Source organism: Vombatus ursinus, unplaced genomic scaffold (assembly GCF_900497805.2).
Source record: "Vombatus ursinus unplaced genomic scaffold, bare-nosed wombat genome assembly UNPS02005286.1, whole genome shotgun sequence".
NCBI lineage: Eukaryota > Metazoa > Chordata > Mammalia > Diprotodontia > Vombatidae > Vombatus > Vombatus ursinus.
The window spans coordinates 677,437-705,418 of NW_020945064.1; the positions used below are offsets into that span (position 1 = coordinate 677,437).

Here is a 27,982-nt window from a genome sequence, read left to right on the forward strand (position 1 = left end):
CTTTTGCCTTAGTGAGTGTGACGTGAAACTGAAACATGGCTCTGTTATGAGGATAGGAAGGGCTGGATGTTCCAGCAGGATGCCTAGGATTGACCTTTGTCATAGGATTTTAGGCATTAGTTACTTACTGGGTTGGTATACCTGTGTGACAAAGGATGGGTGGCTGGATCAGAGATTGCCTATCCAAAGCTGTCCCCCTTCTCCACCATTGTGGTGATTTTGGGTCTGCTCACCTTATTTACCTGCTCTTGGATCTTTTCGACAACACTTTGTGTAACTGATTCTAATTGGAATGAATTCTGTTGTAGCTGATCCTGGAGAGTGAGCCTGCTTCTCAGCCTCTATCTTAGCAAGCCTTTCCTTCTCCTATTCCTCATGGAGAAATGAAGCCTAGAGCTCGAGAGAGTGATTCCTCAGCTACCACCCAGACCCACGCTTGTTGTTCTTTCTCTCTATTCTTCCACACTTCCTCCTGTGAGATCTTATTCCTTTTTTCCTCATCTTCCTCTCTTTGACCTCTTCTACAAACTCATCTCTTGAAAAGAAAACTGGAGCCAGTATAGTTGGAAATTTTAGTATTCTTGGCCTTTTTTTTTCATCTTTTCCTCACTCACACACTGGGAGGGTAGGCATCCTCCTGCTTTCCACTCCTAGCCATTTCCTCTTTGGATTTCATGCTGTTAAACAACTAACCAGTCAATCAGTACACCCCTTCAACCTGAAGTAGGAGATGGGGAAAGGCAGAGGGTGATGCCAGGGTCTAGATATTTGCAGGATTCACATTTATATCTGTCTCTGTCTGTATGCATATGTACATGAGGAGACAGAAGCCAAGCATCTTCTCTTTGGGTTATAAATTCTGGAGAAAGGGGCTCTGACTGGTCGCTGGGATATGAAAGTGAAACCAGACTTTGGCATGAGGGGTATGCATGCTGACTGTCAGCTGAGGGGTGACAGTGGTCACAGGGTTTTTTTGTGTTACTCACTGGGTGGGTGGTGTCTGTGTATCAGAGGATGGGTAGGGAGTGCAGGGGACTGGGCCAAGTTGTCCCTTTTCTCCATTGCTGTGGTCTTTTGGGTCTGCTCACCTCTTCAGAGAGATGCAATGTCATAACAGTCTCGAGCTTGTTCTGAGTTCTGCTCTGCTGTGAAGGATGTTTCTGCTGATCCCGAAGATTCTTGACCTGATGTTCAAGGACACTCAGTTTCTCCATCTCCTATTACCTCATCAGAGAACAAAGATCAGAGTCTGAGATATCACATGCTGTCTAAAATAATAACACCTACAGCCCCATTCTAGTCCTGCTCCCATCCTGGGATGCCCTGCTCACCTCTCTGCCACAAATGCTCTATTGTTCTTATTAGTTTTGATGTCTGCTTATCTATTCTCTGATGTATCTGCCCTGCCTGGGTCCGTTACCTCAGTTCCCTGCATAATATTTCTCACCAGTTTCTTATTGTCTTGGATTTCCTTCTTGAGTGTCTCAATTTTGTCCTTTAGCTCCTTCTCCTGGTTTTTCCACGCTAGTCTCAAGTCCTGGTGGTTCTCTCGCTCCCTCTCTAGCTGTTTCAGTTGTTTTCGCAGACTCTGATTAATATAACATTCCTCCTCAAGCTGAGAATATAAAATCAGGACCAAAGGGTCAGTATCTTTTCTGATGCCCCTCTGGGATGGTCATTGCACTCATAAAGAAAGAAAGAAATTACACGTAATTGTAATTTGAAAACTATGAGAATAATTGAGGCCATCTCTGTGGTAAGTCAGCTTTCATGATGGAGTTTCCACTAATATTCAGGAAAAAAACTTCCTTCATTTCTTCAGTTTCTCCTAGCCATCATTGATCGCCTTGGCCTTGGGCATACTAATGGACTTCAGCTGTAGATTTTTACCTCTCCCCATCTCCCACCAATATTTTTTATATGAAATCTCATTGGGCAATGAATTTTTCTTATTGTTCTTTTATGAGCATCTTCTCTTTGGGGGTAAATATTCTAAAGAAAGAGGCTGCTCACCCCTTGTCAGCTTAGCAAAAAGTGAAAACTAACTTTGACCAGCTAGCTTACATGTGCATGCTCTTAGTCTCAAGATCAGTAGAGGAGATATATGAATGGCTCAGCACAATCTACCACTAGTTCTGGAAAAAAATATTTCACAGTGAATTGGTAACATCATCTTTCCTATCTAAAGGTTCCTGTTTATATCTAGAGCAAAGGAAAATCAAAGGTTGATCTCCTGTCTGTCCATCAAACCTCGTCTATAAGTTCCTTCATCTTCTCCTGGCTTTTACACAGCTGTGGTTTCATATCATCCACTGATTTCTGAAGTTCTGTGATCTCCTTTTCTGCATCATGGTGTTTCCTATTGGATACTTCAAGTTCTGACGTCAGCATTTCAATATTCTTTCTAGAAGAATGTTACAAATCAAGGCAAAGTCATTGATGGGAGAATAATGAAATAGATTGTTATCCATTAGACTGTAAACTCCTTGAAGTAGAGACTATCATTTGCTTTTCCAAATTTGTATCTCCAACACTTAGCAAAGTGCCTGGTGCAAAGTAGGTGCTTGAAAAATGATTGATGTTTGACTGACATTAATGTAATTGAATAGTACCACTCCATAAGAAAGAATGAATATGAAAATTACAAAGAAACATGGGAAGAATTATATAAACTGTTGCAGAGTCAGGAAAATAATATACATGACTACAATCATGTAAATAGAAAGAACCAAAAATCTGGAATTGAATGCTGTACAATTGTAATGATTAAGCTTCGCCTTAAAAAAGTCAGTGGGAAGGGGCAAGTGCCCTTCTCTCCCTTCTTTGCAGAGATAGGATGACTGTGGGTGTGGAACGTTGCATATACTGTTAGACTGCTTGGTTAATGTATTGATTAGTTTTGCTGAACTCTTTTTATGTCTCTCTTTTTTCTTTGTCATAAGGGGTAACTCTTTGAGGAGAAGGGAAAGAAGAGGGACATATCTGGATATGAAAGTAAAACCAAAAACTGGAAATAAAAATGAAACACAAGAATAAAAACAAAACAGAGGGGAAAATACCATAGCTATTAGGTGACAAGTGGGAAGGCTGTAAACCCCATCCCCTTAGTTTGAATATCTTCAACAGAGTAGGCCTTGAGTGCCTCAGCCCTTGTGGAGACTGAGGCCATGTGGCAATAGGAGTGTCTAGAGAGCTGAAACCTGATTCCATGAGCAGTTGGATAGCTTTAGATTCCATAATTTGTCCCAATTTTGGGACAATTTCCCCCAATGGGAATGTTCCAGTCAGTAAGCCTGTGTAGGCAGCTGTCAATGTCCAAAGCACTTCCTTTTCTCAAGGCTATGTCAGGAGAGGTCGAGCTCCCTGTCCTTGGTAACTATTCTAGTACCTTTCTGTTTCCAGTAGATCCACTAGTGTGGATTTATCTTTCTGATGTCCTTTGAGCTCACTGGAAAGCTTGTCGATAAGCTCTTTCTTTTCCATGTTCTCAGCTATCTTATCTTCCAGCTTCCGCTGGGTACAGTCTAGGTTATCCTTTAGCATAGATGTCTGTTTATCAACGCATGACAGCTTCTGAGCTAGAGGAGAGAGTGAAAGAACCACTTTAGTCTCAGTGGGAGAAGAGAATCACAGAATAATAGGATTACAGAATTGGAAGGGATCTCAGAGTTCCATCTAATCCAACCCATATATGAGCAGGAATCCCAGATCATCTTGCCTCTGGGGCCATTTCACCTCTGCTTAAGGACATCTAATGAAGGGGAACCCACTGCTTCCTAATATAGCCCATTCCACGAAAGGGAACAGTTCATGTTGAAAGGAAATCTGCCTTTCTTGTGCTTTCTACCCACTCATCCTCAGTCTGTCCTCCACGGCCAAGTGGGACAAGTCAATTCCACTCAATTCAATTCAATTCAAAAATCATTTATTAAACTGCCCTACTATGTGCAAGGCATTAGGGATACAAAAGGCAAAAATAAAAGAGTTCCTGCTCTCAAGGAGCTTACAGTCTATACAGATAAGTATAGCACAAGGAAAGTGGAAGAGGGAAAAACCGAGGGGAACCAGGACAGGCTTCAGAGTTGAGTCTTGAAGGAAGACAAAGATTCTGAGATGTAGAGATAAGGTGGGAGTGCATTCCAGGCAAGGAGATTGGCTTGTGTGAGTGCGTAGAGGCTGGAGAGAGAGAGAGGATCAAATTTGGGGAATGGCAGTTTGGTTGAAATGTAGCGTTCATGAGTTCAATTCAACAAGGATTTCCTAAGCATCTTGTATTTGTAAGTCACTGTGGATATAAAGGCAGAAATGAAAACAGTCCCTGCCCTCAAGGAGCTTACATTCTACTTGGGCATACGGTGAGTAAACATGACATAATTGAAGTCTAATTCTTTCTCCACGTGACAGCTTTTCAGGTACTGGGAGGCATTGATCACATCCCCTTAAACCTTCTCCTCTTCAGGCTGAACATCCCCATCTCCTTCAACCAGTCTTCTCTTATGGCGTGGTTTCCAGTCTTTGGGCCATCTTGGTCACCCTGCTAAAATGTGGGTCCCAGAGAGCTAAACACAATACTTCAGATGTGGTGAGAGGACCATCCCATCCATTATTCTATACACTATGCCTAATGTAGCCTGAGATTGTCAAGTGTGGATGGTGATTGCCCAGATCTGATTCGTATTTGTTGAAAGGGTGCTAAGGGTGCTAGAGAGCCCTCATATCTTCCCATTTCCCAGTGTATTCTCCCTGGGTTCCTTAGGGTTTTCTGTGCCTGTTTAGTTAGCAGGCAGACTATTTATCCTTCTTCCTTCAGTAGCTTGGAAGTGTCAACGCCCTTTGTTATTAACCCTGGGGTAGATATGGGGCAGGGAGGAGAAGCTGTGTTGGAGAGGAGGGGAAGATGAAGAAAATATGAACCCTGCCCTCACAGATTTAACACTATAGTTGGGCAGACAGACTTAATACCTACAGGACAAAGAGAAGCCAATTAAATTCTAACCTGGAGGTTTATTTAATAATTGCAACAGGAATTCAAAGTAGAGCTGAGAGAGTTGGAGAAGTCTTTATGTCTTCCCTTTATGTAGAGAAGATAAAGATGGATAGTACCCCAACAGACAAATAGTTAAAAAAAAGAATAGTTTTCAGAAGAGGAAATACACATTATAAATAATCATTTGAACTCCCCAGTAGACAAATAGTTAAAGGACATAAATAGTCCTCAAAAGATAAAACACAAACTATTAATAGCAACCTGAAAAAAAACATTTCAAATCAATAACAATCAGAGAAATGCAAATAAAAACTACCTAGATATCCATCAAACTAGCAGAGATGCCAAAAGTTAGGAAAACTTGGGAGGGGTTGTGGGAAGACAGTGATGCTAACTCACTGTTGGTGGAGTGGCGACACCATTCTGGAAATCAATTAGGAAGCATGTGAGAAGAATTATTTATTTATACCCTTTCACCCAGAGATCTTATTACTAGAACTATATCCCAAGTAAGTGATTGACAGGATTGAAGGAAAGACCCATATGTATAAAAACATCAATGGTTGCATTATGTGTAAAAACAAAAAGCTGGAAATCACTAGGTGCCAAATGATTGGTTCCTAGCTAAAGCAAATTATGGTATATGAGCGTAACAGAATGTTTCTGTGCCGAAACACAGACAAATATGAAGAATTCAAAGAAAAATGGGAATATTTCTATGAATTGAAACTGAATAGAAAAAAGCAGAGGCAAAGGAACAGTGTAGACAGTGACTGAAAGGATGTGAACAACCAATACAGAGAGGCAACAGAATTTGGGTCAAGTATAGCAGTCGAAGTTTGTACTACCAAAGTTTAAGGCCATACTCCTCCTTTCTGTAATCATCCATTTTTTCCCCCAGAAATACGTTTTGTAAAGGAAAGTATCTGTTGTGTCAAGATTATAATTCATCAATGCATTTTTAAAAATATGGATAGGATTTGAGGGGGATGTGTGTGTTGGGGAGATGACGGTGGAGGGAGATGAAGTGGTGAATGAGAGTTCCATGTCGAAGGCAGTGATAAATCAGTCTAGATATGAAGTGTTTTTGCTGGAAAGTTGTGGGAAATGAGGCTGAATAGGTAGTGTGAGAGTGGATCATAGAAGATCCTAGAAACTGCTTAGAGGTTGTAGACTCTATGCCTGAGGCAATAGGGAGCCAATCTAGCTTGTTAAGCATGTAGGCAGAGAAAGGAGACTGTAGGTAGGGAGGCCATCTACCAAGGCAAATGGGTCAGATGGCTAAAGCAGTGACAGTGAGAATGGGGCTGGGCTTAGAATCAGGAAGACTCATCTTCTCGACTTCAAATCCAACCTCAGACACTTACTAGCTGTGTGATCCTGGGCAAGTCACTCAACCCTGTTTGCCTCAGTTTCATCATTCGTAAAATGAGCTCGAGAAGGAGATGGCAAACCACTTCATTGTCTTTGCCAAGAAAACCCCAAAATGGGATCACGAAGAGTCAGACACAACTGAAATGACTCAACAACAACAATTAATTTGAAAGAGATGGTGAAGGAAGACATAGGACTTAGTAGCCAATAGGATAAAGTGTATGAAGTACAGGGAAGAGACTATTTCAAGAGATTGTTTCTAGCCTGGGAGACTGGTGCCACTATCAGAAATGAAAAAAATTGGGAGGCAGCTGAAGTCAGGAGGACCTGAGTTCAAATCCAGCCTCAGAACAAACACTGGACACCTACTAGCTGTGTGACCCTGGGCAAGTCACTTAACTCCAATTGCCTAAAAAAAAAAGAAATTAAAAATTGGAAAGGAGTATTCATTTCTTTTTTTTTTGAAGAGGAGGGTGGAGAACAATTAGGTTCTAAACTGCATTGTGGTTTGAACAGTGGGTAAGAATGAAAAGTTGATCATCAAATTGGGGAGGTGGAAAGGGATGACATCCAGAGTAGACAGGGAGAGGGTTAGTTTTAGAGTGGAGGATAAAAACCTCTCCTGTGGGACTGGAAAGAATGGTATTAAGACAGTGATAGGTTGAAGTGAAGTGGGGGGCACTTGAGGAACTCATGATGAATGGTCTTAATCTTCTCCCTAAAATGAGGTCAGAGACAGTGAGAGATAAACAGAGGGAGGGGGAGAGTGGAATAAAGAATTTTTAAGGCAAGAGAAGATAATGGAAGGAAACTTGGATGAATCATTTAGCCTGTCTGAGCCTCAGTTTCCTCATCTGTAAAATAGGGATGATATTTGGCCTGCCTACCTCACAGACTATAGTAAGGAAAGTGCTATATAAACATGAATGCTTTACAAAACAAAAAAAATGTGAGTTAGTGTTTTATTGAGAGACTTGCTTGTTGTCGTACAAGTCTGGTTCTGTAAGTCACTCACCCAATAGCAGCTGTCCTTGGTGGGCCTCATTCAGGTTATGCTGCAGCTGCTGGACCTTAGCGTCCAGGGCAGCATTCTGGGTCTCGCTTTTTTCCTTCTTCTCCTTCACCTTCTGGAGGGCATGCTCTACCTCTTCTACTCTGGCTTTTTGCTTCTCTATATCTGAGTCCTTTGCATCAAGAGCATGTTGCACCTGAATTATTTCCTGATTAGTTTGGGATAGGGCTTCATCTTTCTTCTGAATGACCTGAGTAGATCAAAAAAGAAGCATGGTCATTGGAGGTCTAGGGCTCTCCCCTTCACCTTCCATCTTGTAATCAATTCCAGATGATAGGGAGCTGTTTGTCCGGGCCCAGTGCTTCTCCTCTTTTCCCTTAGAGGATCATGTGTTTTGGTTCTTCTCTAGAACCTCCAACGACCATGTGGAAGGGAAACACAAACCAGCCAATTTAGCTCCTTTTAGGAGTTCTGATGAAGTTTGGTGATGGGAAAACATTAGCCACAGAAATACCTGCTGGTTTCTCAATCTCACCATTCCAGGAGAGGTTTTCCAGGCTTCATCACATTTTAGACTTCTTAGTGTTGAGAGCATAGGTGTGAACAGAGTGTGGGCCAGGAGTGCTGGCATGTGGAATTCTACCCCACCTCACCCTGCGTAAACACCTGTGATTGGGAGTGCAGCGCCTTGCACATAATATGCACTTAAAAGAAGTCTGTTGAGTTAAATTCGTTCTTTTAAGAGACATTTATTTTGAGCAAAAATGTGGAATGTTTTCACATTGTGTGGTTTGTCTTGCAATTTAAAAAATCAATCAAAATCCCTAATGATGCTAACCACAGAAATATTTTCACCACTGAGATATCTTAAAAAAATCTAAAACATATATATTTTTTGAACTCTGAGATGTTTTGGTTTTTTGTTTTTGTTTTTGTTTTGTTTTTTTGCTAGGCAATGGGGTTAAGTGACTTGCTCAGGGTTGCACAGCTAGTGAGTGTTATGTTTCTGAGGCCAGATTTAAACTCAGGTCCTCCTGACTTCAGGGCTGGTGCTGTATCCACTGTGACAGCTGGCTGCTCCTACACTGAGATATCTTTAAAAAAAGAATGATATGGTACAGTTATATCCCTAGCTAGTGTCCCTTTGTAGTGTTCACATGCTGCTTTTTAGGGTTGGAGAAAGAATCTCTTTCTTAAATAGTAGATATTATTGAGTGTTCTTCCTTCAATTTAACCAGTATTTATTAAAAACCTGCTATGTACCCATCAATCAACAAGCAGGTATTAAGTACCCTACAGCATGCCAGGCACCATACTAAGACAATGAAGGAAACTGGTCCCCTCTGAAGGAGCTTACCATCTAGTGGAGGAGACCACAAGTACAGAATAAATATTTAGATAATTAAAGGAAATTAATACAAAGAAGACAAATATATGGTTGTTAGAGAGAGAAGGTACTAGCCGTTGGGATTATGAGTAGAGATCTCAGTGAGTTGATGGTATCCTGGGCTTTCCTCTGATCTCTGAGCAGACTCTGATTACAGCCTGTATGCCATCTATGTAAACAGTGAGCATTTCTAGAAGTCCTCTGATCCTCGGTCCCCTTTCTCCTCTAGTGTCTTCTCCGGCTTTTTTTTTTCCTACTGAGTCTGAGTGCTTTTAGTCTTACCTTTTCCTTCTCCAAACAGAGGTTCTGGCATTCTTTCAGCTGGCCCTCCAGATTCCTAATGTGTTTCTTCAGGTCCTTCGCTTCTCTATCCTTCCACTCAGTTTGGGTGGCTGTCTCTTGCAGAAGGTTGTGCATATCTAACTCCAGCTTCATGAGGTCTATAACAGAACAGAACAGGACAGGACAGGACATAACACGCAATTGCTATTGTCCATCTAGCTGTCCCTTGCTGAGAAGACGTCAGCTCCCTCTTGGGCCCATTTGAATCCTTCCACCCCCCCACCCCCCAGGTTTACCCTTCATGATCTTCTTCTTCTGTTCTGATACTTTTTCTAGTTCCTTCTTCATGTCCTTCAGGAGGTACTGGTACTCTTCTACCCGGATGCATTGGTATTCACACTGCTCCTCAATATGTGCTAAGATCTAGACACACAGTATAACTGGAGGTCAATGGCTGGTTTTTCCAAGGTTAAGATATTCTTTCTGACATGGGTCTAGGAAAGGAAGGCAGTTGACTTCGAGTTTACAGAATACCTGCAAGAGAGAAAGCTCACCGATCCCCAGGAGGTGGTATACAACCAGGGGTGTGCTGGAACATATCTCATACTGGCTTATGAGAGCTTGCTGTAAAATTTTGAATGTGAGCATATTTACACCTTGTGAATTGGTAAGCACTACAAATCAGAGCTTGATTTGTTTTGTTGATTGTCTAGACTGAGGAAGGTGATGAAAAAAGTGTTAATAATGCAGATTAATCTTCAAAGTGTGCTGTGCACACACATTTTTTTTGGGAGAGCTAGTTGTTAAGCATTTACCAGCCTACTGCTAATTATAAGAAGACGTTTTTCCTGTCTGTCTTAGCCTTAGCTTCAAAGACCAGCCAACTGAGCACCATTGTGGCCCGTGGAAAGATAAAGAAGAAGGGTATTGATGCCCTAATGTTATCTTTTGTATACAAAGATGATCCCTCTAGTGATTGGGGTTGTGAGCTGTTTTCCCCATCCTGGGGATGGATTTGCATTTCTCTATCTCTCCTCTCTAATCCTAATCCTGAGACTAAATTCTGAGTTTGCGAGTACTTTAGGATGTGGGCAAAGGTGTGTGTGTGTGTGTGAGAGGGGTGTGTGTGTTTGTATATATGTATATGTATAGCTGTGTGTGGATCTATTTATCTTTCTATCTATCTATTTTTCTATCCAAATTCCAACTCCTGACTACTAATCCTCAGTCTCGAGTAGGGTGGAAATTTTCCAATGAGGACGTCCCACCTGTTTGATATCCTCTGACTCATCTGGAGGGCAGAAAAGTTGTCTGTGGGACATTCTATAGGTAGCAAAATCCACTTCTAATTTTATCAGAGTTTCTTCATGATCCAATATCTGAAAATGGACACAGCTCAGGTATAGAACATAATCAAGATACTAAATGGTATTGTGCAAAGGGTGTTGGGTTAGGAACCAGAAGACCTGGGGCCAAGTCTTTGCTCTGTCTCTGCTGGCTGGGTGACAGTTGGGTAAGTTCTTCAATTTTTCTTTGATTTGGCTTGTAAACATGTAAAATGCAGGTATTAATATCCACAATGTTTACCTCAAAGGGTTGTTTAGAGGATCAAAAGAGGTAATATGTGTAAAGTGCTTTGTAAATTATTAAATGCTGTTTAAATGTTAGCCATTATTAATTGAGACCACATGATATAGTTGCATGTGGCCCGAAAGGTAATGGAAAGGTTTAGGGTAGGTATGAGTAGCAGTGACACATACTGACTTTATGCATGCTGGAAGCAGTATAAGAGCTAGGAATTTATGATCAGAAAGGGAAGCAGGCCAGACATGTCGGAGTAGCAAGGGATATGAGCATTAGAGAGTGGACCAGGACAAATGGAAACGAGCCCATATGATACAGTGTTTGAGGATCATTGGGTGAGATAGTTTTCCCTCACTACCCTTACTTTCCCTCTTCTTTTTTCTTGACAGCTTTGGTTTTTTTTAATTTTTTTTTTGTCTCTATGAAAGTTGCTTTAGGAGAAACTTGGTCTCCCTGCCCATTTACTTTAAGATTGCTGCAAAAGAGCTTATGGCGGAGCTCCTGAAGCGTGTCTTCCTGTTCAGAGCCATTTTGCAAAGCATCATGCAAACGCTTCTGGGTCTCCTTCAGCTCATAGATTAAATATTCTGCCATTCTTTCCTTTGGCTGATCCCCCTTGCCATCTTCCTCCTGGTGTTTTTAGGAGAAAAGAAAATCACATGTTGGCTTTGTAAATATATTTAGGGGGAATTTCAGAATTGTTTGAGGGCAGAAAATCTAGACTTGTGTTGACATCCATATATCACTAAGCATTTATTAAGCACCTACTATGTGCCAGGCACTGTGCAAAGTGCTGGCCATACAAAAAGAGGCAAAAGGCAATCCCTGCCCTCTAAGAGTTTACAGTCTAATGGGAGAGACAACACATAAACAAATATATACAAAGCAAGCTGTATTCAGGATAAATAGGAAGTAATTAACAGAGGGAAGGACTAGGGGTTCAAGAGAGGAGGATGGTGTAAAGTTGAATTAATTTTACCAAGAGGTTAAGAAGGGGAGAAAAGGAGAGAGAGGCTAGTACAGGGGATGGCCCGGGAGAGAATTGAGGGGTCAAAGGATTGGAAGTCAAAGTACAGGCTAGGAGTAGGATTTTGAATGGGAAGGCAGAGGGAGAGATGAAAAGTCAATAGCTTCTGGTCAGACAAAGGGATTCCAGAATTCTTAAGCACAGAAGTATATCTCTGTGTGATGTACCTAATGTACCTGATCTCCCATTTGATTGTGAACTTCTTGAGGGCAGGGGCTGTCTTTTGTCTCTCTTTGTATCCCCAGGGCTTAGCACAGTGCTTGTCGCATAGCAGGTGCTTAATAGATGTTTATTGATTACTTGATGGATGGCAAGTTCAAGGGTATGACCATCATTATGTGTGGCTGAAGTTGGGAGGAGGTAACTAGGCTGAGGAACTGAGTGGTTAGCATTTTTGAGGCAGAATCAATATGTATGTTGAAGTCCTACAGTATGAGGGCAGGAAAGAAAAATTGTGAGCCAGGTACCAAACTCATTGAGGAAGGACAGGGAGTGACCTGGGGGCCTGTAGACTATAACTACCAAGATTTTGATTGGGTTGTAGATATGAATAGCATGAACCTCCAAGGAAGAGAGGTTACTGAGTGATGGAGCAGGGGGGAGAACGTGGAAGTGGCGATGGGGAGCAAGGAGTATTCCAACTCGTCTTCCTTGACCAGTGATCTGAGAATGAGTAAAGCTGCAGTCAGTATTGGAAAGGGTGGCCAGGGAGGCTGTGTCATCGGGGGGAAGGTTTCAGTAAGAGCTAGTAGATGGAAGGAGGAGGAGAGGAAAAGATTTAAGATGAAGGTAAGTTGGTTGCTTATGGAACAAGCATTCCAGAGGGCACAGTGGAAGGGCTGGATGGAGTTAGGTCAAAACTTTGGGGTGGAAGGGTTGATGGGGATGGGAATGAGGAATTGGTTGGTAGGGGGTATGGAATGGGTTTGAGATGATAATCTATAGGAGCTCAGAGACACCAGGATGTAAAGGTTATGACCAGGTACAAGAATATCCATCATTGAGTGAAGGGTGTCACCCTCTACTATCCAAAGACAGGAACAACAGGAGATGGGAGAAATAGATACTTTCTACATGTTGTGACCTAGAATCTTTTTCTGGACGACCTGAAATGCTCAATGAGGACTGATTTTTGTACTCATTAATAGCAGGTTATCAAGTCATTTATATATCACTTTGGATTGCAGTGTATTCCTACTTTGCCTCATCCACCCCCACCCCCACTGAAACGGATTTACCTTAGTATGTTTTACTTGGGCTTATTTTAAAATTAATTTGCATTCACTGGCTATAGTGAGGGGAAGCAGCCCAGAAGTACAGTGAAGGATGCATTTTCTAAAGAGAGAATTATTTAGTGGGTAATACGTAGATAGACAATTAAGAATTGACTGTACCATTATCTCTGTTTTACCAAATGATTGATAAATCATTACCAATTCACTACCAATGAATTTGAAGCACAGAAAAGTCTTTAAGAGGCTTTCCCAAAATGAAGGGATGTTGGTTGGAGAAGTGAGAACAAGATATGAGAACTTCAGTTCTGTCTCCTGTTCACTGTGTGTGATCTGTCCATCTCTTGCCGTCTGTTCCCTAACATGTTAAACTGCATTTTTGTTGAGTGGAGGATCTCGCTTCTTTCTGTGGGGACATGGGAGATTCAGGTACATGTTTTGGCTATTTTCTTTATTCCTTAATGGGTTAAGACAACCCTTCCCACAGTAGGGATTCTCAAAATAAGCATGTTACAATCTCAAGGAGATTTTAACCCCTTTGAGAGCACAGAACTACAGTTCAAAAGACCAAAATTTGAAAATTCAAGGAGAGGACTTTTCTGACAAAAGGTTTGGTGGCTTTTTCCCCCTTGAAAGAACCACAGGGTTTGTCCAAAGCAACAACTTAGGAGCCCTGCACTGTGCTTGTGACTGTGACCCTCCTTTGACTTCATTGCAGCGAATGGGCATGGCCTCTGACTTACCTGAACGGAGATGATTTTGACATCTCCTTCTAAGGCCTTCATTTGGCACTCCAGCAATTCGAGGCTCTTCTCGGCTGCCTGATACTTCTCCTTGTACAGATTTAAACTGCTTTCCAGGGAGATGATCCTGTTTTCAGCCAAGGCAAGTTGTTCCTGAGATATTTGGAGCTTCTCCTGAAGCCTTTTGTTATCTTCCTTGTTCTTTTCCATCTCTTCCTCATAGATTGTAACCTGTTAGTACAACATCACCAAGAGTTATCCATCTCAGATACAACTGATTGAGAAAGTATCTCTACACAAAGAGTTACTTACACGTGTAAGTATTGAGTAAGTATTCATTGAATGAGTGAATGGATGGATGAAGGAATGAATGGTACAAGACTCCAAATAAGAATAATCAAAACCCAAAGATCACAGAATATGACATGTTATTGACTAAATTGACTAAATTTAGACTGTTAATTGACTAAATTTCATGAGCCTCACCCCAAATCTTCAACTGAGTTTATCACCCTGCTATATGCATCCCCATTTCCCAGCACAGCGCCTGGAACGTGGTAGGTGCTTAATGAATCTTGTTGAATGATGGACCACAGGAAAGGTATAATTAATATTATTAATTTGTATTGTCTCTCAAGTTGAAAAGCTGATGGACCCATCTTTCAGGACAACCCTATTGTGACTTTGTGAGTTGGGCAGTCAAGCCGATCATAGTTTTAGAAAGGTAAAGCTTTAAAAATTGGAATATCACCCCAGAGGAAACCTAAGATTGTCCAAAAGTAAGTCTGAACTCAGAAACAAAAATCAGATCAGCTAAAAGTTCAAAATTGTTCAATTTGGCAAAAGAGATTAGATTGTTGTGATGGTTTTGAATTAGGAAATGGGCAGAAAAGTGACTTCAAGCTTTACTCAAAGTGTAGGAAAATTTGCTTATTGACAGGGACAAACAATATTTAGTGGCAAATGAATTATGAGAAAATGAAATGGAAAGATGTACTACTTTGGCTGCTGTGGATTACATAAATAGCCATAAAAAGGTTGCCAAGACTTCTTAAATGGGCCAATGAAAGGACCAACACCAGATTATAAATACATATAAATAAATGAGTCCCAAAGTGTGTTGGAAAACATCCACTGTTTTCCATATTGAGATGGACTCTTGATAACAAATCAACATATCCTGGCCTGAAAAGTCGGTATTCTGTTACCGGATTAACCTTAAGCCACACTCCCTTCATGAAGCCTTTTCCAATTCCTTAGCTGTTTAGTACATTCCCTCCCAATATTAACTTGAGTCTCTTTTGTATTTGTTCTCTCTCTCTCTCTCTCTCTCTCTCTCCCTCTCTCCATATATCTATATCTATATGGAGAGAGAGATATGTATAAAATATGTATATATCTTTATATATATATACATATCTTTATACATCTCTCTCTATATATGAAGAGACAGTATATATGTGTATGTGTATGTATAAGTGTATGTATGTATATATATATATAGAGAGAGAGAGAGAGAGAGAGAGATGTATAAAGATATGTATACATTCAGATGTGTTATCTCCCATTTTAAATCTTATGGCTCTATGATCCTGCAAGTGTTAAGTTGTATGAGATAAGCACCATAGAAATTCAGAGTAAAGAGAGAGATAATGTAAACTGTAGCAATTTGAGAAGACTTCATGGATGGGTCTGTGGGTCCAAATAATCTTGAGAAGAACTCTGATAGTCAAATTAAATCTGACAGTCTAAGCTGATTACATATGGCCATCCCTCATTTGAGATACATTTCAGGAATTATGGTGTTCAAGGTGGTCACTGTGTAAAGGGGAGAGGAGAGGGGCATTTGAAATTCAGACAGTTTTGTGCTTTGGTGCTCAGAGGAATTCAGTTTGAGGAACTTGGCAGAATGCCTAGAAATATCTGTTTGAATCTCTCTTTAGCCTTTTACTCATTTGTACAGGCCGGGGTCACTTTATCTGAGTTAGGATATCTTGTGGGAGGCATAGTTTCTCTCAGTGAAATCGACCCCTTTGAACCATTCAAGTTTAACCCAGCCTTGCAAATAGTGTTCTGAAATCATTGGGCAGATAACACTTACCCTCTGGAGCTTATTTACCTCTTCTTACTGCTTACCTTTCCCATTCCTTTCTCTTACTATCTCTGTCTCTGGTTATTGGTGTTTATGTTTTCCCCCTTCTTCTGATAGCTACACTCCTCAAAAATTCCTACATTTTAAGCATTATCACCACTCCAATGGTGGTCAGCCACAAGCATTTATTAAGTGCTTGCTATGTGCTAAGAACTATGCAAAGAACTGGAATTATAAAGGAAAAACCAAATCCCTGCCCTCAAGGAGCTCACATTCTAGTGGAGGAGACAACATATAAATAGCTTTATGCTTGCAAGAAAAATACAAGGTGGATGAAATGTAATCTCTGAGGGAAGGTAGTGGCAGCAGTAGGGGCTGGCAAAGGCCTCCTGTAGAAGGGAAATTTGAACTGAGTCTTGACAAAAGCCAGGGAAGCTAACAGGGGATGAGTAGGTGGGGAATTCCAGGCACAGAGGTACAGGGAACGGGCAGAGTGGAGAAGATGATGGTTGTGGGCAGCAAAAAGCAGGAATGCAGCTGTTGTTGGACCATAGGATGTGGATGATTCTCTCTTACAAAGTGTAAGAAGACTGGAAAGGTAGGAAGGGGCCAGGCAGGAGAGGGTGTTAAATACCAGAGAGAAGAGTTTATATTTGATCCTGGATGTATCAGGGAGATAGCTGGAGTTTACTGAGCAGTGGGGCGACCTGAATTTCAGGAAAATCATTTTGGTAGTTGAATGGAAGACAGATTGGAGTGGGGAGAGAGTTGAAGCAAGGAGACCAAATAGAATATTGCATCCCATTCCAAATAACTACAAAATGCACAAAATATCTGGCGATCAGTCTACCAAAAAACACACAAAATATTTGTATAGATTCAACTACAAAGTGCTTCTTTTTGTTTTTTGTTTTTTTTAGACAATCGGTGTTAAGTGACTCACCCAAGGGCACACAGCTAGTAAGTGTCAAGTGTTTGGTCTGAGGCCGGATTTGAACTCAGGTCCTCAGGGCCGGTGCTCTATCCACTGCACCACCTAGCTGCCCCTTACAAAGTGCTTCTTAAAGAAATAAAGAACAGCTTAAATAACTGGAGGAATATTCAGTGCTCATGGTTGGGATGTCCCAATATGGTAAAAATGATAATGTTACCAAAGTTAATTTACATTTTAATGCTATACCAAATCAAATTATCAAAGGGATACTTTACAGAACTAAAAAAATTAATAAAATTCATTTGGAAAAAGAAAAGGTCTAGAATATCAAGGGAAATGATGAAAAGAGGTAGGGGCAGGAGAGGGTTGGCCTTTCTAGACGTCAACCTACATTATAAAGCAACAGTCGTCAAAACCATTTAGTATTGGTTAAAAGATGTAGGGATAGATTAATAGGAAAGACTAGATAAGGGAGGATCAAAAACAATAGAACTCAGGAACCAATGTTAGATGAAGTGGAAAACATAAATTATTTAGGAAAGAACTCTCTATTTGCTAAAATCTGCTAGGAAAACTGGAAAGAAGTCTGGCAGAAATTAGGCTTGGTCCAATAACCTACACTGTATTCTATAATACATCTTAACTGAATATGTGATGTTAATATTAGAGATTATACTATAAAATTTTCCCACCACATACCCTGCTTTTGGACTTCCCTGGAACCCCCATCTGTCTTCTTTCCCTGGGAAACATCATTGGGAAATCTCATTATGCTATAAGACTGAATCTGCCTGGCCCTCACATCTCCTCAGTCCCCTCTGTACCTCTGATTGGAACCTATGACTGGAGGGAGGGCAGGGCTATGGGCCCATAAAGAAGGGACTCAGCACAGTTTTTCTCCCCCATTTCCCACCAACTTGCGGACATGTCTGGATCTCTCCATCATGACCTCATGTAGGAGTACCTTCCTTCTCCCCTTCTTTCTGCCAATGCTTTTTTTTCAACTTTTTTTCAACTTCCATTCGTCAGTTGTCTTCCCACATTAGATTGAAGGGTTATCTATGTTTTCATTTGTATTCTCAGCATTTAGCACAGTGCCTGGCATATAGTAGGTGCTTAATAAATGTTTATGAAGTGAATTGATTAATGTGTAACTTGTTTGACCAGTAGCTAAACTCAGTCCACTTAGGAGGATTTAATCTGACTTTCCTGAAGAAAGGTGGATTTGATGACCCAGCTCTAGTTTTTGTACCAGAAAGAGGTGTCTATGAAAACCAAGCCTAAAGAGAACAGAAAGGAGATGCAGCAGTGGTAGGATTGCTCAGTGGGCTCAGTCCCTGATTTTCAATGGGCCTGCACTTCCATGAATGGCGGTTGTAACCCATACCTCATCCTCCTTCATCTGGCAGTGTTGGTGAAGCATTTCCAGGTCACAGGTTTGCTTATCCAGGATGGACTGATATTGCAAGAGTGAGCAGTAAGAAGACTGTAATTCTTCTGTGCGAATCTCCAGTTCCTGCTGAAGAGCCAGCAACTTTTTGTTTAGCTGATGGAGTTGTATCTGACGGGTCTGGTTACAGCACCCAGACTCTGCTTGTAGCTGCTGTTTACACTGAAATGATAATAATTAATAACAATGGTGATGATGATGACGATGATGATAACAAACAGCAGCAGCAACAGATAACCATGCCATCTTCTATTTTCACCGTGTTTTATAGTTCATAAGTATTTCCTCCTATCTCTTATGTTCATATGGTGCTTTAAGGTTTGCAAATTACTGTCACATGCATTATCTTATTTTGATAATTGGGAATAGAAAAATAGAAAAAATTTTTTTAAAGAAGTTGTCATTCAACATCATTCATTCATTCATTCAACAAACATTTACTGAGCCCATTGTGTGCAACCATGTGCTAGATGTAATGGAAGATGCAAGGGAAGTAGAATATATGACCCCTGTACTTTAGGAGCTCATTATCTAATTGGGAAGATGAACCATATATTCATGAGCTAATCACACAAACATGTGCAGATTTCTAATGAGTATTTTCTTTCCTATGCAAAGATGTCACTAGGCTCACACCATCATTAGACTACTTCTTTGAACCGTTTCTTTCCATAGAGGTGGTAGAAGTACGTTGATCCATTTACACCTTTACTGCTCTTTTGAGGCCAGTGGCATTCACTTGTGTTGCTAGGGTTAACAGGGTGGCCTGTTCAACTTACAAAGCCTGGCTCAAATTCTACCTCCATGGAACTTTCTCTGATTAACCCGGTAGTCCTGGCCTCTGACCTTTTATAGTGTTTATTGTTAGTGCCAATCACAGGGTACCTATCATATGCTACCTTAGGATTATTCATGTCCACATCTGAGCTTTCTACTGGATTGTTAAGTCCTTGTGAGGAGGGATCATATCTTATACTTTTTTGTACCTTCAAAAGCATCTAGCACATCATAGGTGTTCAACGTATGGGTGTGTGTATACACACAGGTGTGTATATATGCATATATACATACGTTTAAATGAATGAAAGCTAATGAATCTGCTTAGGTAGTGAACTGAGAACCTTTGCTCCATGAGCATAGTGACCAAATATGTTAAGCTAAACAACTGTGGTTTGGTGAATTTGGCGAATCCCATCTTGAGACAATTGCATGTCTTTCAGTGTCTGGGATTCTTGGTATGCCAATATTTACATGTTATGTGTTAGGTGGTTAACCATGGGTAATGAGAGTTGCTTCTCTGGATCCTTCAGGGGGTGAATAATTGGCTCTAGGCTGAGAGAACGAGAAAAGAGACAATGAAAGTCAAAAAGAGGAGATTTTGCAAGATATTTTAGTCCAAAATAAGCTGGTGACTGACAATGCAAAGGGAAGATTCATGGTGGACCCAGGTAGGCTATGGCATGTTATCATCAGTGACTTGAGTATAAGAAGCTGTGAAAAAATATCATCCAGGACACCTATGATTAGGAAAGGAAGTAGGAATAAAGGAAGTGTTTCTCTGATACCCACAAAATGTTTTAAAGACCCAGAGGATTTATGGGAGGAAATGTACAAGAATTGCAGGAGATTGTGATCTGTACTCATGGATAAAGTGCCCACATCAATGAACTTCTAGGTCCAATGGGATATTCTCTCTAGTAGTCTTAAGAATCAGAAGGAACATAGACTTCTCAGGTGGCTGGTAAAAGGAATCTCAACTTGGCTGAGACCCAGAAAGAGAGAAGCAAGTGGGCTTGCATGAGAAATACACTTTTTGGGCCGCTGGGGCAAGTATACCTCAGATTGAACAAGACAGGGAAGGGGATGAGGAAGAGAGAGAGAGAGAGAGAGAGAGACTGACCTGGAAGGAGAAAGTGAAGATAGAAGGTTCTAAGAGTTAGGCAAAATGAAACACTGAAATTGAAGCTTACCTAAGTCTTGGCTCTGATGAGCTACTGGATATGAAGAAATCAGTAGAAACTGTACTTGGGGATGGTGAATGCTGGACCAGACTGTATCAACCCTGTATACCAACCTGGTTTGAGTTTGGGACCTTATATGAGCTCATTGCTTTTGGCAAAGTAGTAATTACTCTATTCAAGAAGAATGTGTCAGTGTGAGTGTGTGGCAGTCTGACAACTTACCTTTCTCTGAGGAAGGGTACACTGCTAGGCCTATACCCCGAAGAGATAAAAAAGGAAAAAGATCCGTGTGTACAAAAATAGTTATAGTAGCTCTTTTCATAGTAGCCCCAAACTAGAAACTAAAGGGGTGTCCATCAATTAGGGAATGACTGAACAGATTATGGTAATAAACGACCACAGTTTCGGGAGACTGATAATAATGATGCATACTATCCATCACTTCCAGAGAGGTGATGGACTCAAGCTGTAGAATGAGACGTATTTTTCATGGCCAATATGGAGTTTGCTTTGACTCTGCGTGTTTATCATCAGGGTTTTCGTTTTCTTTTTCTTTTTCCAATGGTGGGTGGGAGAAAAAAGAAATGCTTGTTAGTTAGGGGGAGAAAAACAACTAGAGGAGAGGTACAAGGATAAGGAAAGCAAAGGGCCATGAGATGCTTTTAAGGCTACTGTGACGAGAAATAGCTCCACATCTTCAAGTGGTAGCAAAGAAGGCAGAGAGCCTGTTGCGTTACCACACCAGCCACAGCCCTGGTAGCAGAGTCTGGGCTTATGGATACTTCAGTGCTGGTAGATTACAAAGCAAGAGAGAGGTTGTCAAAAGTTGGGGTGAATTAAGAAAGGCTTCCTGGAAAAGGATCGTGAAGTAAAGACTCATCAATAATATCCTCTTGCTGCAAACATTACAACAAACAAAATGCTTTTGCACATTTTATTCCTTTTGGATTCCCTTTCTTTCAGAGGTTGACTCAGTGAGGACTCATCTTCAAAATGATTCGACCTTGGATCATCAGGAAATAGGACGCACAGAAGTTCCCCCAACAGTGCTGAACTGGATTGGATTTTGCTGACTGGGACATACTTTACCTGATGAGAAACTAACATTGGGCACCATATCACCTTGTTAGTTACCTCTCCTTGCTTTGCCTTCCCTTCTCCTCACTGCGTGGATGTATTTTTCTCATCATCCAGAAAAACGATGGAAGAAACTTTTAAAATTTTATTTTTGAAAAAAGCCACCTCCTCCATAAACCCTGAACCTGCATGTATTCATATCTTAAATGAGGTTTGGAAATTTCCTGAGAGCAGAAGCAAGTGCTGAAAATAGTGACGACCCTTAATATTTAGCGAGTGCAAAAAACTCATGATTTTCTTAGTGTGGAGATAATATTGAAAGTCTCCACATTTGTGCTAGATTGGTATAACATGGTATCCTAGACAGCTATAAAGGTGCAAAGAACTCTCAAAACCAGCTAGCTGGGCAGAAGCAGTCCATTCCTCCCTGGCATCAGGGAGCAGAGGTCTATTTCATACCGTCTCACTTGTTATAAAGACATTCTGAGACTATTTCTGTCCGCTGAAAAACTGTAGTGTTTGTCTCCAGAGTCACCACATGAAACATTTTCTCAGATAGTTTTATATTCTTTTGGCTGGAATAGAGCAGCCTGTAACAGAGTAATAAGGAGAAGACAAGAGAAGGACATTTCACATTCAGACACCATTGACATTCAGGAGACTTGGAGGAATGCCTGGATGTATTTGAATCCTTTTAAATTTCCACTTATTTATTCTCATGTGTTCAAAAGGTTTTTATTTTTCTTAATTCAAAGTGAATAGAAAATAGGCTGCTAAAGAATTGTTTCTATTTAATTTGCATATGAGTCAAAGAAAAGTATAATTGAAGGCATCATTGCATTTCCTGTTACCCTTTTGTTGTTGAAACGTTTTCTTTCCATACAATGAGGATATGAATATTTTATGAGCTTCTATTTTGACCTCCAAATGGGGATCTGGAGAAATCAAGCAAGTTGGACATAATTTAATAGCAACTTGATTAGTGCTTAGAATAAAAATCACAGAATCACAGAGCTAGGCCACATTTCCAGAGGTCATCTGATCCAGAACTGGTCTCAGGCACGCCTTGCACCCAACTCTAAGCCATGATTCCTACAGGAACTGGTTCCCATGCCTAGTCAACCTTGTTGTCCACTGATGCGCTAACAGATTGGCTTTGTTGCTTCTAAATGGCTCTCGCTTCCTCTTTACCTCGATGGTCTCTCATTTCATTATGAAAGGAAATTAATTGGTCTGGTGTGATTTGCTTTTTGAAGAGGCATCCTGGCTGTTACCCCAAGTTTGTGCTTTTCAGGATGATGTTAATTGATTCATGATTAGTTCTAGTATCTTCCCTGTTATCCAAGTTAACTGTTCCCATAATTACCAGAAGTGTCCTTTCTGACCTTTAAAAAAAAAAAACACTGAAAATATCATTTGCACTTTTCTAGTCCTTAGGGACTTCCTCATCCTCTTCCTTTTTAAGTTCTCAAAAATCACAGCAGTTCCACAAGAATACCTGCCAATTCCTTCAGTGTGCTTCTGTGCCTGTCATCAGGTCCTTCTGATTTGCCTACATGTAACTTTTAAAAAGATTCTCCAACCATGCTTCCTGCTGTTTCTTCACAGGGAGTAATCGTTCTGGTTATTTGATCACAGTTTTTGTTTGTTTGTTTAAGACAGAAGTAAAAAAAAAATCCTACTGCCTTTTTGCAGACATGGTTATCAATTTTCCTTCCTTATGTAAGTGTGTGACATTTTCCTTGTAGCTCTTCTTTGGCCTTCTAACACTAAATAATATTTATCTCTTACCTTTTGTGTTTCTTGCAAGGTGTATCTCCTGCCCTTTACAGTGAAGCCTATCTTTATGCCTGTATGCATAACTGGTTTTTTTTTACAAAGCATCCCCAGATTACTTTTTGCTCTTTAGATTTTCTTCTTACCAACACTTTAAACTTCCGTGAGTTTCATTTTTCTTAGTTTGCTCAATTTTCTTTTTCCATCCCCAAGTATTACAAATGATATCAGTTTGTCATCACCTCTGCTAAGATCTAATTCTCTTTTTTCAGTCAGCAATCTTTTGTAAGAAGCAAATCCAGAAGGGCATCTACTCTACCTAGTTTTTTCTTCTAAATTTCATGCTGATATTCTCTCCTCAAGACACTCCAGTCAGTGGAGTGACAGTATGTAGCCTGCTACATCATTTCTTTTTGTAGTGGAAGTCTGAGTAAAGAGAAAGTCTCCTATCATCATCAGGCCCAAAGATGCTCTAGGAAATTCTATGAAGAGAGCCTCTTGCACCTTCTCTTCCTGGTTAAGCATCTCCTTATTATATTATCTATCTCCTTTATAATTGAGTAGATCACAGAATTACAGAGGTAAAAGGCACCTTCTAGGTCATCTAGGTCAACCCCCTCCCTGAAGTATATATAGCTTATGGACAAGGAAAGAAGATGAGTTGTCAGGTCAGTAAAACAAATAACTGATGTTCATTGAAAGCAAAATTCCAAACCATTTAAAAATCCAGTTGACAGCCTAAAGTTTTCATCTCTATCTGCTGTTTCTTAATCTTTATCTTACCCTTTCAACTCAACTCAAAGGCTCTATTGATTTCTGAGTTTTGGAATGTGTATAAATAATATCTCTGATATATGGGACTATATTGCTTTCCTTTCCCCCTTCTTGCCCTTTCTGAATGAGTTCTATTCTTACCAACTTAGCATTTAGTCAAACACCGTTCCATTAGGGCTCAGCTTTCCATTGAAGACATCGTGAGCTTGAGGTAAAACCTTCAGTTACTCCTGTATATTTCCCCTGAAATTTGCACTTATTTTTCAAGGCCTGTATGTTGTAATGTCAGACAATTTTGTCTTCTGCCCCTTGCTTCTGAGCTAACCTCATTAGTTTTTTCCAAGTTTAGTTTCCACCAGAGAAAACAGATCTAGAGGAAAACACTTGGTCATGTGTGTCAGTGGCTTTCAGAATGGAGGCCTGTCAGTGTAGGTCTGTGTTCCCCAAATAAACAGATGGGTTAAAAAAAGAAAGGTAGATGCGGCAGTTGGCATGATTGCATATCTCTAGAAGATGACAGGATGAATACGAGTCCATATCTAACTACTTGTGCTTCCATGGGGAAGCAATTTAAATTCTGCTGTAAGTGCCGGAAAGAAGCAGGAATGCTTTGACTGTGGTTTCGTGCTGTTGGACCATCTTCCCGGCAATTAGAAGAAGGGAAATGCCGGGTGTATGGGCAGAGAGCTGCAGGGGCTCTTGGTCACATGACCCTCCCCGTCTCAGAAGAGAATTGCTTAATAAGTAAAACTCGCTGCAGCAATATGAAGATCTCTCCCTACATCTGGCAGAGGAATCTAGATATAATTGTGGAGCTGAGGGTAATATTAATAGAAAAGGAAATTAAGTTCATATCCTTTCTCGAAACCTTTTAGGAAAACTGAAGGGTTTCTCCTATAACTGGTACTCCCTGGGAAAAGGGTGGAAATGCTCAGTGGGCTGAAGTAGAAATGTTTGTGTTAGCAGGATTTCCAGAGCATTGAAGACTAGCAATTTTTCATCTCTTCATTGAGGTGGCAAGTGCATGGCCTGTCTAACAGACACAATTAAAGAAGACCAGAAACTTTATGACAACTCTAATGGGCCCAGTTGTTGATAAGATGGCAAACCAGAGGGTAATTTTAAGACTCAGCCATGCGTCCATGTGATCAATATCCCTTCCAAGTTTACCAGCAACTCAAAGCCAAAATTATGAAGGCAAATAAGGCATTTGAGGAAAACTGAACCTTGGAGACACAGCCAATGTGGGAATTTGTCTTGATTATGCCTATTTGTCATAAAGGCTTTGCTTTTCTTTGCTCATTTTCCCCCAGTAAGGATAGATGGGAGGGTGAGGGAGGCTAGGGATGGCATAGCAAAAAAAAAAAAATGAAAAAGAAAAGAAGGTTATTGGGATATATATGTTTTTACAAATAGTATAGTGAAAAGGAAAAAAAAAGCAAGCCAGAAAGAAACACAGACAAACAGGACAGCTTTGAAAGCTGAGTTGGGGCAGGTAGGTGGCGCAGTGAATAGAGCACCGGCCCTGAAGTCAGGAGGACCTGAGTTCAAATCCAGCCTCAGCCCAAACACTTGACACGTACTAGCTGTGTGACCTTGGGCAAGTCACTTAACCCCGATTGCCTCACAAAAAGAAAGAAAGCAAGCTATGAGTTGAATTTATTGTATACATAATATATATATAAAAAAGCAAGCTGTACATAACAGAGATATTCAGATTTATGTACAACCTTCTTTTAATGTGTCTTTTATATTATATACATGTCTACTTATCTATCCCTAACCCTAAATTCACACCCTAACCATAACCCTAACCTTACGTGTGTATGTGTCTCTCATATATCTATATCTATATATTTATATATATATATATGAGACACACACATATGGTGTGTGTGTGTGTGTGTGTGTGTGTGTGTGTGTGTATGTATGTCAGGTTTTTCTGGTGTTTGTTTAGTTGTTTTCAGTTTTGTCTGACTCTTTGTGACGCCCTTTTGTGGTTTTCTTGGCAAAGATACTGGAATAGTTTATCATGTCCTTCTCCAGCTCATTTTACAGATGAGGAAACTGAGGCAAACAGGGTTAAGTGACTTGTCTAGGGTCACACAGCCAGTAAGTGTTTGAGGCCAGGTTTGGACTCAGATCTTCCTGACTCTAGGCCTGACATTCTATCCACTGTACCACCTAGCTGCCAAAAAAATAAGCAAACTTAAAAAAAAATCCCAAACCATGGAGAGGTGAAATACCATCCTTAACACTTCCCAAAAGAATTTGCTTGGTACCTGATTCCTCCAACTGTGCTGGTATAAATTTGAAGACTGTCTGATGGCCTTTTAAAAAGTTGGCCCCAGAGTCTACAAAGAGATAGGGATTCTCAGCCTGCAATAAAATCTCCTAGACTGACTGATGCACTGTCTGGACATCAGGAGTAGCTCAGAGTAAAAGGCGCTTGCAATGATGATGAGATCAGGGCAGCCTTGCTACTACAAACCCTGGCAGGATATAGTGTGCTAATGGTAAAAGAGGCTACTTCTGGTCTGGTGGGAGAGTTTTTATTTCTGTGACTAGTTTAGAAGACTTGTGAAGAATCTTTAGGGTGAAATAGACTATCTATCAGGCAGAAGGACTGCAGGTTTTTGAAATACTGTAGAAATAGCCCATGGGAAGATCTGGACAAGAAAGTAGTTAGATCTTCGTAGTTCTAGATGTATTTGATCTAGGAGGTGGACAGTAAAATATTAAGTTGAAAATTCCTGAGGGTAAGTACTCTGTTTTTCACTTTTGTGTTTCCAGAATTTAACCTGGAGCTTTTGCACAGAGTATGTTTGTGTGTGTGTATACATGCGTATATATGTATACACACACATATGTATATATATATATGTATATATACAACATATTTATTTATATATACACACATATATGTTTTAGGGCAGGGATAGTAGTTCCTATTTCTTTTGTAATTTCTAAGTGTATATGCTGCACGCAGCAAGTCTTTAGTAAGTGCATTTGATTGACTGGTAAAAGACCAGCTCTGGCATGCTCAGGCCTTCCCTTACCAGGCTGATGCTGCTTTCCATCTCATGAATGGAGAGTTCCTTTATTTCCAAGGTCCTTCCTTGGTTCCTGCACATTTCATGTAGACTTTGTATGTCACCTTGCAGAGTCCGCAGCTTATTATTTAGGCTGCTCATCAACCTGTTTCTCTCCAGCTAGGCAGGCAGAAGACAAAAATAAAACATTGGGTATACGTTGTTAAGAAAATGCTTCCTTGGTTTGCTTAGTCGGGGGTGGGTGGGGAGGTAGGGCAGATGGGGAGGGCAGTGTTTTTCCATCAGAGAATCTCAGAAATGGAAGGAGTCTTAGACATCACAAAAATCCAGGTCTTATCAGGACAGGAGTCCCCTCTATAATCCCAACAAAAAGTCATTCACCCAAGCTCTAGTGAGGAGAAACACACCGCATCCCAAGGCAATACGTTCTACTTTTGGAAAGTTTGAATTTTCTCCTTGCATGGAACCTAGAGCTATCTCCTGGCAGCTTCCTTCTTTCCTTCTTTCCCTGCTTCCACCTAGCTCTCCGCTTCTCCAGGTTAAATATTCTCAGTTCCTTCAACTGATGCTAACTTGGAACAACCTTGAGACTTCACCATCTTAAGATCTCCCCCGAATGCTCTTCAAAGTATGTCTTTGTTAAAACTAGGTGGTCAGAATTGAACATGATATTTTAGGAATATTCTCATCAGGGAAGAGAATAGTAGGTCTACAATAATAATAATGATAGTTGGCATTTCCATAGTGTTTATATGTGTGATCTCATTTGAATTTTACAACAGCCCTTTGAGTTAAGTACTCTAGGTATTACTATTCCCAATTTATAGAAACAGAAACTGAGACTTTGAAAAGTCAAGTGATTTATAATGGTCACCTAGCTAGTAATTGCTAAAGATGGGTTTTGAATTGTGGTGCCTCCTGACAGAAAGTCTAGTGCTCCTTTTCCTATTTCAGTTTTTTTTTTTTTTGCTTTTTGGTAAGCCAATCAGGGTTAAGTGACTTGCCCAGGGTCACACAACTGGTAAGTGTCAAGTGTCTGATGCCGGATTTGAACTCAGGTCCTCCTGACTCCAAGGCTGGAGCTCTATCCACTGCACCTCCTAGCTGCCCCTCCAGTTGCCTCTTAGCTCCAGAAATTGTCTCTTTAAATGAAGCCTAAGATTGCATTATTTTTAGCTACCTTATTTGCTCATATTGAGAAGAACATTCACTAAAATCCTTAGACTTTTTTCATACG

The 27,982-nt window shown here is 40.5% G+C and overlaps 1 protein-coding gene across 1 annotated transcript in view; it reads right to left on the bottom strand.

Moving 5' to 3' along the window:
* The window catches only part of PMFBP1 (polyamine modulated factor 1 binding protein 1), a 66,245-nt gene that overhangs the window by 16,090 nt on the left and 22,173 nt on the right, over positions 1–27,982 (bottom strand). The window contains exons 3-15 of the mRNA XM_027846211.1: positions 26,752–26,904; positions 22,278–22,307; positions 18,042–18,257; positions 13,629–13,859; positions 11,092–11,256; positions 10,311–10,421; positions 9,339–9,465; positions 9,043–9,200; positions 7,377–7,623; positions 3,389–3,578; positions 2,251–2,404; positions 1,421–1,615; positions 1,089–1,217 (exon numbers count right to left, since the gene is read on the bottom strand). Coding sequence (XP_027702012.1) covers positions 1,089–1,217; positions 1,421–1,615; positions 2,251–2,404; positions 3,389–3,578; positions 7,377–7,623; positions 9,043–9,200; positions 9,339–9,465; positions 10,311–10,421; positions 11,092–11,256; positions 13,629–13,859; positions 18,042–18,257; positions 22,278–22,307; positions 26,752–26,904 — 2,106 coding nt within the window. The remainder of the gene's footprint in view (positions 1–1,088; positions 1,218–1,420; positions 1,616–2,250; positions 2,405–3,388; positions 3,579–7,376; positions 7,624–9,042; positions 9,201–9,338; positions 9,466–10,310; positions 10,422–11,091; positions 11,257–13,628; positions 13,860–18,041; positions 18,258–22,277; positions 22,308–26,751; positions 26,905–27,982) is intronic.